At 38.3% G+C, this 11,724-nt stretch overlaps 1 protein-coding gene and 1 pseudogene across 1 annotated transcript; one reads left to right on the top strand and one right to left on the bottom strand.

The window, feature by feature from the left end:
• Positions 1–261: 261 nt before the first annotated feature.
• LOC104594223 (uncharacterized) lies at positions 262–7,633 on the top strand. Its single transcript, XM_010254428.3, has 3 exons — positions 262–470; positions 5,418–5,574; positions 7,419–7,633. The coding sequence occupies exons 1-3, from the start codon at positions 468–470 to the stop codon at positions 7,463–7,465; spliced, it is 207 nt and encodes a 68-aa protein (XP_010252730.1). The 5' UTR covers positions 262–467; the 3' UTR covers positions 7,466–7,633.
• A 1,287-nt stretch (positions 7,634–8,920) lies between these two features.
• LOC104594429 (F-box protein SNE pseudogene) lies at positions 8,921–10,094 on the bottom strand (annotated as a pseudogene).
• Positions 10,095–11,724: the final 1,630 nt, after the last annotated feature.

Below are 11,724 nucleotides of genomic sequence, written 5' to 3'. Positions count from 1 at the left end.
TTATCATGAACACGTTGGAATGACCTTACTCCGCTTGGATCATGCTGGTCCCTACCGTCTGATTTGTGAGGCCCCACCCCACAATCTCAAATCAGAGAACGTGGGCATTTACGGATGAGTTACAGTCTGAGTCACGCTTGAAACTTGTAGACTCTGTGTTTGTTTTTTTTTTGGACTCTGTCCGTGTTTAGTGTTGCGACTCACTTGCCGTGTTGGTTGGTTCAACAACTTGAACGAATTATGAATATGAATATGAATTCCCTCTCTCTCTCTCTCTCCAATAAATACAAAAAACGCGCCTCCGTCCGTCCGTCTGTCTATCACCCACCACATTTCCATAAACCGGGGGGCTTCCAATTCCAACCTGGTTTTCGCTCATACCTTTACCATCCTCATCTCTCCCTCCGCCCTACTACTCTCTCTGCAACTTCTGTTTCGGCTTCGACTTCTACGACAAAAAAGACAACATGGTAAAGTTTTCTTTTGGGTGCTCCACATCCCTAATTTCTGATCGATTGGGTCCGACTGGTCATTTTATGACTTTCCCCCGGAATCATGACTTCATTTTGCTTGCTTTGTATTTGTGTTCTATGGTATTGATGTGGGTTATTATGTTGTGCTGATAGTTTGATCTCTTCTTTTTATGCGTTGTCTTCTGGTTTTGGTTGTTAAAATTAAACTCAACTTTTTCCTGTGGGTGGAATTTCGCATAAGGATTTTCTTTTTAGGCTATTTTTAGCTTAATTTTTATTCTTTATATTGGCTTCTCTGCGTAGAATCTTATTCTTCACGTCGTTGCTGTCTGCTTGTGAATTTCATCTATTTTCGCAGATCACACTCAATTCTTGATCCCTTTGTTTCTATTTTGGATTCTTAATTTCTTATTAGGTGAATTGACATGAATAACGGCATGTATGCTGAATCTATTCGTATGATTCCTGTTTGTTGATAAGAACCCCCGCCCCTTCACCCTCCCGAAAAAATTAAATAAAATAAAATAAGATAAGATTGTATTGCTATGGTTTGCTAAGTTAACTGTTTAAAATTATGCTTCATTCTTCTGTTATTGTGAACAGTGCATAATTCCTTGATGAATTAAATAGGCATGCCTTTTAGGTATTTCTTCAAGCTTTTAGTTTTTATTCTTTAGTTGGTTCCCCTTTTAGAGGTCTGTTGGTATTCGGGAAGAAAAGGAGGTATGAGTATGACTTGGAGACACCAACAGGACTAAGTTAAACCAAACTTTAAGGATTCAAACAGGATAATTTTCTATGTATATCTAAGTCAATATGTTTGCCCAACTTTAATGCTATTGTTGTGTTCTAAGTTCAACTAGCATGGAAAAACATCTTATCTTGTCATGAGTTTTGGGCTTTTGGACCTCTGCTTTCAAACCTAGGTCGCTTCCATTATTTAGGTTCAGAGTGGACTTGTAGTCAAGGTTTTATACATCAATCGCATTATCTTGGTCCAAGCATTAAAAGGAAAATACGTTGTGGGAACATACACATGTTGTATAAATGTTATAAAAAATTCATGAACCATGAAGACATTTGGGAAACCATAAAGAAGAATGCATTAGCATCATATGAACTGTTGAAGGAGATGTGGAAACACATTTAACACTCGCTATTATAACACAATCAATAACTTTTTTTTTAGAAAACAAAGAATAAGAATATCAAATATCATAGTTGAGATTCTAGGGCTCAATATGACACATCAACATTGATTTTTTATGCTATAAAAGTAAATGCAAATGACCTACCAAGCTCATTTGTGGACCACCTGAACCTACAAGTTGGCATCTGGCACCTTGTACCTCATTGCCTTAGAATATCTAATAACCGAAGACATTTTCTGAATCGGATTAATTAGTTTTTCCGTTCATGATATACCCTATTTCTGTAACATGAAAATGATTATATGGCCAATCTAAACCATCTACCAGATATAAGACTCTTTAGATTGCCCATCTACTCACTCCAATTCCATCCCACTCCTATACCTCACCTCGTATAAGAGCTTCCCCTAAGTAGCATTAATTATCAATGACCTAAATTTTTAACTTAAAAGTTCCTATGGGGAGCAAAACACAAAACAAGAAGTACTTTGCATTAGCGAACTGGAAAATAGTATGTACGGCCAAGAATAATGGAGGTCTGGGTATTAAAAATCTTTTGATGGTAAATATGGCCAATCTTATGAACTTAGGTTGGAAGCTTTTAAAAGATAATAGTGACAATGGGTTAGAGTAGTTAAAAATAAATATATGAAACAGGAATCGTTCCTAAACCATAAAACCCAAAGGGCCTCTTGGGCTTGGAAAAAAAATCATTGAGGAAAAGGCACATCTAAGGAAAGGAATCACTTGGAAATTAGGGAATGGTGAGACTTGTAAAATCTGGAGTGGTACCTAGATTAATAAGCGGCCAATAAGGGAACAACTAGATGGTATCGAGTTCACCCATCTAGATGAAGAGGAGAAGATTAAGGACTATATGGACTGGGAAAATAGAGAATGGAACCAGAGGAAATTGGAGGAGAAAGTTCCACGTTACTTAATAAAATGGATCAAAGCAATCCATATTACCTTAAAACAGGAAGAGGATTTTTTCTTATGGGGAGAAAACCCAGATGGAAATCTGATTGTGAAGTCAGCTTACAATTTTCTAAGGGAATCTAAGGGAAGACACTAAATTGGATAATACAACCCTTAGAATTATCAAAAGCTCAAGAAAGGTGTCATGCCCGGAAAAGATTAAAATCTTTTTATGGCTCCTTATTTTAAACAAAATTCCTTAGAAACAATTGCTAGCTATGAGAGGGCTTACCACAGACATGACCTTCCCTTTATGTGGCAAAATAGAGGACCGTGACCATATTCTTATCAAATGCCATGTGTCATCTCAAGTATGGAGCTTAATGGGGACTGATATCCAAAGACAAATGAGGGATCCAAATTGGTAATTAGTAGACTGGTGGCCAGAGGTGTTAGACCACAAAATTAGTAAGGAGAATCCTTGGTTCCTTGAAAGAATAGTCTTCATGTTTTGGTTCCTCTGGAAAATTAGAAACGAAAAAAAAATGTTTTAGGAACATAACGATGGATCCTCCTACAATTGTTAAGAAAGCCTGGGAATACATGAGAGAATTCATCGATGCAAATGGGATTCCAATCTCAATGAACTCTCACAATGGCAAGGTCCTAAACTGGATCAGATGGACCCCCCTCCTAATCCAAACACCATCAAAATTAATTTTGATGCGTGAGCCAAAGAAGATGGCTGGTGTGGTTATGGTTGCATGGCCAGAAATCATCTAGGATCGATGATGATAGCAAAGATGGGGGGAAGTTGGAACAACCACCATCACTTCAGTGGAAATGTGGGCTGCACTCCAAGCCCACAAGCTTGCTGTACTGGTTGCTTCTCACCACAGATGCCTATTGATTATATTAGAAGGAGATTCACTCCTCGTGGTCAAGATCCTCCAAAATCAGGCGGAAGCTCCATGGACGTGCCAATCCGTCTTTAGAGGAATGCAAATTTCTAGCCCTCAACTGTAATGTTTTGAAAATCGTAATTGTAGAGAAAGTCTAATCGAATCGAATCATGAATCGTAAGATTATTTCTATTTTTTATAAACTTGTCAAAAAATTAAATATAGATATAACTAAAGGGTAAATATATATAGGAAATTAACTTTACCCTATTTTTAATCTATATATACCATATATGTACCTAAAATAATAGAATTTACCACTTATACAATAGTAGCCTGAGATGACATAATCAAGTTGGAGTTGAAAGTCAAACAAATCCACATATAATGACATAACCAACATATGATGGAAAATAAACTCAATTTCTAGTCTTAAATAACGTAAATAAATCATTTTCTAGTAAGGGCTTTAAAAAAATCTCCCTTGACAAAATTAGATATAAACAAAAGCATAACAAACTAGAGAACTAATTCTTAATTGAATTTATTTGAATCATATAAATCGTAAGATTTATGAACCAAATCGCAGGATTCAAGCAAAAATCGTAGAAGGATTCGGACATAAGATTTGAATCAAAACCCTTGGGATTTATGATTCAAATCTTGAATCGTATCGTAAATCGTAAGATTTTGACAACATTCAACACCCATGCCAAGATTGAATACTCACACACATGTAGGGAAGGCAACTTTGCTGCTGACTGGCTTGCGAAGAAAGGAGTAGAGAAGGAAGATGAGCTCGTGTCAAAGACCTAAGTTACTTGGTTCTCCTTGATGCTGCTGGCAGGGCTCTGCCCCGCTGGTGTTATTGCTTTCTTTGTATCAAAAAAGAAAGAAAGAAAATCCATGGTTGCATGTTTGTGAATGGTAATTTAATAGCATATGTAGTTACCTATATGGTTTTTGTGAATTATTATATCTATACTATATAAAGTAGATAGTTGCCTTGTATTCTGTGCAGGTCATAAAAGTAAAATCTAAATACCATATATCATATATGGTGAATACTTACTTGCCTTTACACTAGTAATTGCTAAATGCTAAAAAGAGAATAGAAAACAAATTATGAGTACACATGCCAAATTATTTTATTTGCTTGTCATACCTTACATGTGAATTGAATGTATGTTCTTGCAAACACAAGGCATTTTTTATTGTCCTGAAACATGATCTACCTATAGTTGTAATTAGTTCCATGAGGCTAGCATAATTGTTCACATAGTATTTAGTTAAGGAGTTTTTGCAGATAAATTTCTCAAGGGATTTACTATACAATGGGTTCAGACCAGGAAATCTAGGAAAGAATAGGAAAAGATAAATGAAATCATATACTACAATGGCAAAATTTTAATATCTGATGAATATTTCACTATATTCTGTTATATTTTTCTGAGGGATAGAAAATTAAAATTCTGTGAGGACATCTAATTTCTTAAAAATGTAGAAATTCGTTGCAAAAATTAAAACAAATACAGACTTCTATGTTCATATATTTATGAGCCTTAAGCTCCATGATGCTCTCTCGTGCATTTTAAGGTCCTAGTGCCTCATCTCACACCTCCACATTTCTAAACACTAATTTGTATGTATCTGGACATATGTGACTAGCATTTAGCAGTTGCCTGGCATCCAAACCATACCTGCCATAGATTTACATGCTTTGGGTTGTTTTATTGAAACTTTGGTTAATAACCATAGAGCATTGTTAATATGAAGTGGGTTATAAAATAAAAATGTCCATTATTTTAGTTTTGGCATTTTTGATTGCTGGTTGAGTGTTATACAGCATCTTAATCATGGTAACCAAAATGGATTTGCATTAGATGAATATTTTCTTGATCAAGCCATTATATAACCAATCCCTTACCGTTCCATGAGCTCATGGTTGTGTATGATGAATTGACTTTTGACAGACTACCTCAAGGCGCCTTGCAGACAGGAAAGTTGCCAAGTTTCAGAAAAACATCACAAAGAGGGGAGCTGTTCCTGAAACCTCAGTAAAAAAAGGATATGACTACCCGGTTGGACCAATTGTACTTGGTTTCTTTGTCTTTGTGGTCATTGGATCATGTATGCTTCTTTCTTCCTAGTCAGCATCTTTTCCATTAATATCTGAAGTCATCTTTAAATTTTTCTTTCTCAACTGTGTTTTGCATGGTCATAGAAGATCTCTTTCACTAGAGCATCATAAAATTCATATTGGGATGAGACCAAGAGATTGTAGCTTAGTAGCACTAGTGCAGAGTTTCATCCTCTCATCAGTCACAGGCGGTAAATAGCAGTTTCAGGTCATCATCATCTAGGCCTTGTTCCAACCATATAGGGTTGTCTACATGAATTCCAAAATGTCGGAAACAAGGGGTCTAAATAGGATGGCAACCCCATTAGTAGGGAAAAGAAGAAATTTTAGAAACTCTGCATGACGATTTGCCCCTTATGGTGAGGCAAGTCACAGAAACGTTAACCACTCTTGATTGAAGTGTTCAACGAGGAAAGAGTCTTTTAATTTATCTCTTGATATGGTATTATAGTAATAAATCAAATCCTAATGTAGTAGTAGATCGAACTGTCATTTATTGTTATTTTTCCCTGTTTGCTTTTCTGCTTGGATTGATATATGTGGATTTCATTTGATATCCATGCCTGTAATTCAAGTTTGGATAATTTGTGTTTTTTTTTTTGACTTAAAACATGATTACTCTTGGTTTCAACCATATTAAATAAGTTCTGAGCTTTAATGTATACCTTTATTCCATTAACATTCCTAATTGTTTACCAATGTAATACCTAACGAGTTTCAATAATTATTTGAGAAGCCTATGAATGAGGTGGAACATGTTACCGCTTATCAGTATCAAAAAAGAAATAACATGTTACTACTTACCAGTATCTTACGATGTAGCAAATAAATTGTACTTGTATCAATCTTTGTTGAGGCGGACCCATGAATTCAACTACTGATAACTCTTACCAATTCCTAGTAACAATTTTATGCCAATTTCCTTGCTGGGATAATTCACTATTGGCCTTTTTTTTTAAATGCATTCATTATTGGTCTCACTCCCCATTCTGTTTACCTTACGTATTGTCATATGATACCATTAAGAGTGATGCAACTTGTTTTGTTAAATATAGCATGCATTGCTGCATAAATGTTGTGCCCATGTTCTAAATATTTGTTTCGTGGGGTTTAGTGGAATACACATTAGTGCCTGGCACAATGTGCCCCACATGCACATCTCAGCGTACATTGGGAACATCTCCTGTACTTGTCATTGGGAGATGTTCCAAATACACGGTTGGGATGTGCTATGGGGCTTTGATGTGAATTCGATTTACTGGTATTGGTTTTGATTATTATTGTTGTTGTTTACTACCTGTGCTAGTAGGGGTCATTGCTTAGCAATGGTAAAATCTCAGGCTGACAAGTGTGAGAATGTAAGATATGAGAGCAGCAACTTTGTTTAGAAAATGCTGGTTAGGTCTCTAACCGGTCCATCACTCCATCCCTCCCAAGTACCCCAGTAGATGAGTCCAAACCAAACATTGGATAACGTCCTTGGTTGATTCCAATATATATAGTAAAACGATATTGTTTGTGGGTGTTATGAGACTACTTGAAAATGCTTGATGGATATGCGTAGTTACTGGATAGAACTGTCTATGTATTTTCATTGTGCACCCCCATTCATACTAGAGTAGGAACTTTAGTGAAAAGACTCCACACCTGCATTTCATTGCCTTGAATATGGAAATGTTATTTGTTTTTCTGTTTATTTTTTCTTAATTTACCATTAACCTGTAGCTTGTACCTCGGTACACAAACGGTAATTGAAATCTATTATAGGGATAAGCAAGTGATCAATTCTGCTTCAGAAGTATTGATTTAATTTCGTTGGTTTTATGATTTGCAGCTCTGTTTCAGATAATTAGGACAGCCACAAGTGGTGGGATGGCATGAGAAGATGGAGAGAGAGAGAGAGAGAGAGTTTGGCTGGACTGGACATGGGTATTGTGCTGTGTGAATGGCTAACCTAGAAAATGGCCGTGTTAAAGAAAGAGAAGTGTGTACTGTGTACTAGAACAGCAGTTTTGTTATTAAATAAAAATAAAATGCTATCGTCCCCCACTGGATACTGTCGTTTCCTTGCTTGGTAAAAATTCTTTTTGCTGAGTTTTAACTATTGCAAGCTTACAAGTTGATGTTGTAATAGTCCATCGCCGTTGCCTTTCCTAGAGTTTTGACCTCTGCTCTCTCTGATTCCTCGTTATCAATGCTGACTGCCAACTAAACACGCTCCGGAAAGTTGATTTTGCTACGTAAAAAAGGCTAGCTAATTAGCCTGTTCACTTTTTAGCCCAGTCTCAGCACCGTGCTACCGTTTTTATTTCCATCAACTTTATTTTTGTTCAAATTATATGGTGGTTTACATGTTTGCCGAATTGCCGCTGCCGGGAAAATAAAACCTCTCGGAAAGAAGAAAAATAATGTGGTATGTAGGTCACATGTATCATGTATGGTGTCGAGAAAACATTCCCTTGGATGCAAAGGTAGATTAGACAGTGACCAAAATGAGAGAGAGAGAGAGAGAGAAATGGTAAGGTGTACGGGCAACCAGTTGCAAGTGAACAGGAACTCCCTGTTCGTCTATCTGTCTGCCTGTCTGTGTTGCACCTGTTCGCTGTGTGGTTCAGAGCCTGATATTTCCGTATCGGTAGGGGGTGGAGTGGACAGTGGAGGGGTTTATTAATCCTAACAGAACAAAACATCTATCATCATCACCCATTTATTAGACCGGGCACCTGAAAGGCTGAAAGTGATCCACCACACTTTCTCCCCCTCTCTTGCGTTTTAATCCGTTCAGAAATCAAAACTACAAATGGAGGTTTAAGTTGGATCATATACATACACTGCAGTCAGCAGCTCAAGTTGGGGTCCTTTCTCGTTTGGGCTGGGGGTGGATCGTGCAGACTGCAGGGACAAGAATTCCCTCGTCCCGAAAAAAGAAAAGGAAAAACAAATGAGATAAAATTTCTTTTCTCTTGAGAAGAAAAGCCAAGGGAAGGGAAGCTGGACCGGACACCGGACCTGTAGACGCTAGGAAGAACATTCAACGTCAAAGACAGCTAGCTAGTTAGCTCTATATTCCGAGGGTCCCCTCCCTAGTCCCTACCACTACCACCCTCACTTGTCCCCCGGCCCTCTACATTTATTCAAAAACTCTACAAACAATACATAAATAATATATTTTGCAAATATTAATTAGAATGATGTTTGTCCGCCTAAACAATCTTCAATTCAAATCCTTATAACTACTATCATCACCAAACGCCATGAAAATCAAATCCTCTCAAGTCTTTCTCATTCATCCCATCTGGAACAAAATAACAACTAACTGCATGCTTCAAAAGACTATGAGCAAATATTCCTCTTCCTCCTTTTAGGTATTAATCCAAATCCAAATAAATGTTCTCATCATCTTAAATACTAAGATCAAGAATAAATAATACATGATAGTAGCAATGCAATGAGAGAAATGCTATGCAGGCAGCCAAGCAGAGGGACCTTTCTGGTCTTCTGCAATAACACATCAATCGGCATGCACGTTTAAAAGAAAGAATTCGGCTATGGCTTCTTCTAACCTGCTTTATGGGTTGGTAGAAAACAACAAACTAAAATAGTAACTGAAAAAACAAAACACCCTCATTCTGCTTTTAATGGCGGAGTACTTCTCAATCTCATCACTCAGTTCTCACACAACGTTCAGGTCGATCTCATGACTCACACATTCACCGGTTTGCAGAGAAACATAAGCGACGAGGCCGACGCATGGGCATCACCATCCTTCCTCGCACCCAGCCTCTCATAATAATCTATCGAGAAGAGCGACAGCGAGAGTTGCACCTCGTCTCGAGTCCAGACCCTCCCATTGCCTCCCGAGTAGTTGGCCCCCGTTCCTAGACTCAGTCTGGAGAGCCGACTCAGCACCGGGCGTAGGCAGACCATGTAGAGACGCCTATAGCCACCAAGGGCCGCCACCACCGGTCTTACATCCGGCGTAGGAGGGGATACTTGGCGGAAGCAGAGGTTCTCCCAGAGCGAATCATTGCGGCAAATGGAGCACCAGAGGCGGCAGACACAGGCAGCCACTCCCAGGGAGCGCTCATCCAGTCTCGTCAGTATCTCGATGAGGAGGTCTTGGTGGTCGTTGATGCAGAACTTGGTTTTTTTCTTTTTCTCTTCCCCCATATATTTAGCTGGGAGTTGGCTGGCGGACTAGTTCTTTCATATTTTAAATAGCAGTGGCGCTTGGAGTGAGTAGAACGAATATGATTTATGAATGAGAGAGAGAGAGAGACCGACCGTAGTGTGGTAAGTGGTAACCGATAGCATTTGAATGGGTTGCAGCTAGCGTTAATGAACCAATGAAGGGGATTTAACGAGAGAGAGAGAGAGAGAGAGAGAGAGAGAGAGACTTGCTGGGTTTCGTGGGTATCGAGAGATGAAGAGAAAGGCCAAGGAAAAAGTTCCAAAGCAAGAACTGGAACCAATGCCATGCTTTTCTTTATTGCTTTTATTCTTTTTTCTCCTCTCTTCTCGGCCTCGGGTGAAGCAGTTTTATTGTTTGTTGTTTTCGTTGTTTTTATCTTGATTGATATCTGTTTTAATTACGACGACAAAAACGAGCTTAAGTAAGTCCTGTTACGAGCCTACGATGGAAGGATGGACTGCTGCTGCTGCTTCAGACTATCAGACTATCAGAAATTCCAGAGATCTCAGTAAGAGATATTAGATGTTTACTAGTCGACACCTAAAGTTTGGGGTGGAACTGCAAGTCTGGAAGTGGTGGAACTCACACACGCATAACCCCAATTAAGAATATCTCAAACAGAGAGCTTAATTCATGCAGATTATTAACACTAACTGGGGCTAATGCTAATGGGTAATGGCTAGAGCTCTAAAGGCCTAGAGTGATGGCACTGGCCATTACAGAGTATGATCTCAACCGTTGGATTTTCTGGGGGACCAGTCGGATACCTAAGTGAATTGGGATTCTAAAGACAACATCAGGTGATGAGTCATGAGTGGTGACCCACCATCTTCATGTTCCTTTGCGTCCTACTCCATTATTAGTTATTCCTTTTGGTGGGTCTTATCTTCTTCTTACTTCAACCCCTGTTATGATGATACTCCATGACCCTCATCAACCCAAAAAATTAAAGGAATTGAAACCCGGCCTCAGCCTCAAGATGAGTGGTCACGATACCCAAACTGAGTGGGAAATTAATGGGATGACGATCGAAGAGCAGCCATAGATCTTCATTTTTCTTTTCTTCAGCATTCACCCAATTAATTGATCGTACACGAAAGCATGTGAAGCAACCAATAAATATATTCCTTCCAGCAGCTGCTTGACGCTCTAGTTCTGGCAGTGGTAGGAAAACAACCTCAATTAGTGTAGCAAGTTATTCATCAGTAGTCACTGTTAGTTGTAGGCCTAGCTTGACAGATGATTTCCCACACACAACCAAAAAAATAAAGAAGAGAATGACTATAGACTGAATAGTCATCTTCATAAAAAACGAAGAAGAAAGAAAGAAAAAAAGACTGAATGGTCATCAAATCAAAACGTGAAGATTAGTGTCTTCTTTCCAAGGAATACATATCCACTAAATTTCAGATCAGTACCCTGTACTCTGGGCCTCATTTCACTTTGTTATCCAAATTTCAAAATATGGCAACCCAGTACCTAAGCTCCCAAAATGTTCCAGTTTAGTCCGTGGCATGTGAAGAGATGCAAATGGCCTTTGGGTGTTATCCAATTTTCTTTATCAATCATCCAAATGCCCAAGTCTAAATGCTCCGGATTATACACCAATGCTTTATGCTTTGGTTCAATCTTGATTCTTGAGGAAGAAGATAATGAACAGGGTCTTACTTGGAAGGATAATTTTGATATTTTTAAAATCGTACATGTCATCACAACGATACAATAACTAATCAAATGCTCACAGCAGGGACTAAATTGGTATTAGATTGGCACATTTTAAAATTCGGGTACCAAAGTGAGACTAGGCCCAAAATACATGGTACCAATCTACAATTTCCTCCTAATTTATACTTGTTACCAAAAGATAGATAGTCCCTTGCAGCTCCACTGGGCCGGCCTGAGGTACCAAAGACTCCTTTCCTTCTGCCTCCAAACAAAATAGTATATG

Source organism: Nelumbo nucifera, chromosome 1, assembly GCF_055504915.1.
Source record: "Nelumbo nucifera cultivar China Antique chromosome 1, China Antique-T2T, whole genome shotgun sequence".
NCBI lineage: Eukaryota > Viridiplantae > Streptophyta > Magnoliopsida > Proteales > Nelumbonaceae > Nelumbo > Nelumbo nucifera.
This window is presented reverse-complemented; position numbering and strand designations above follow the sequence as displayed.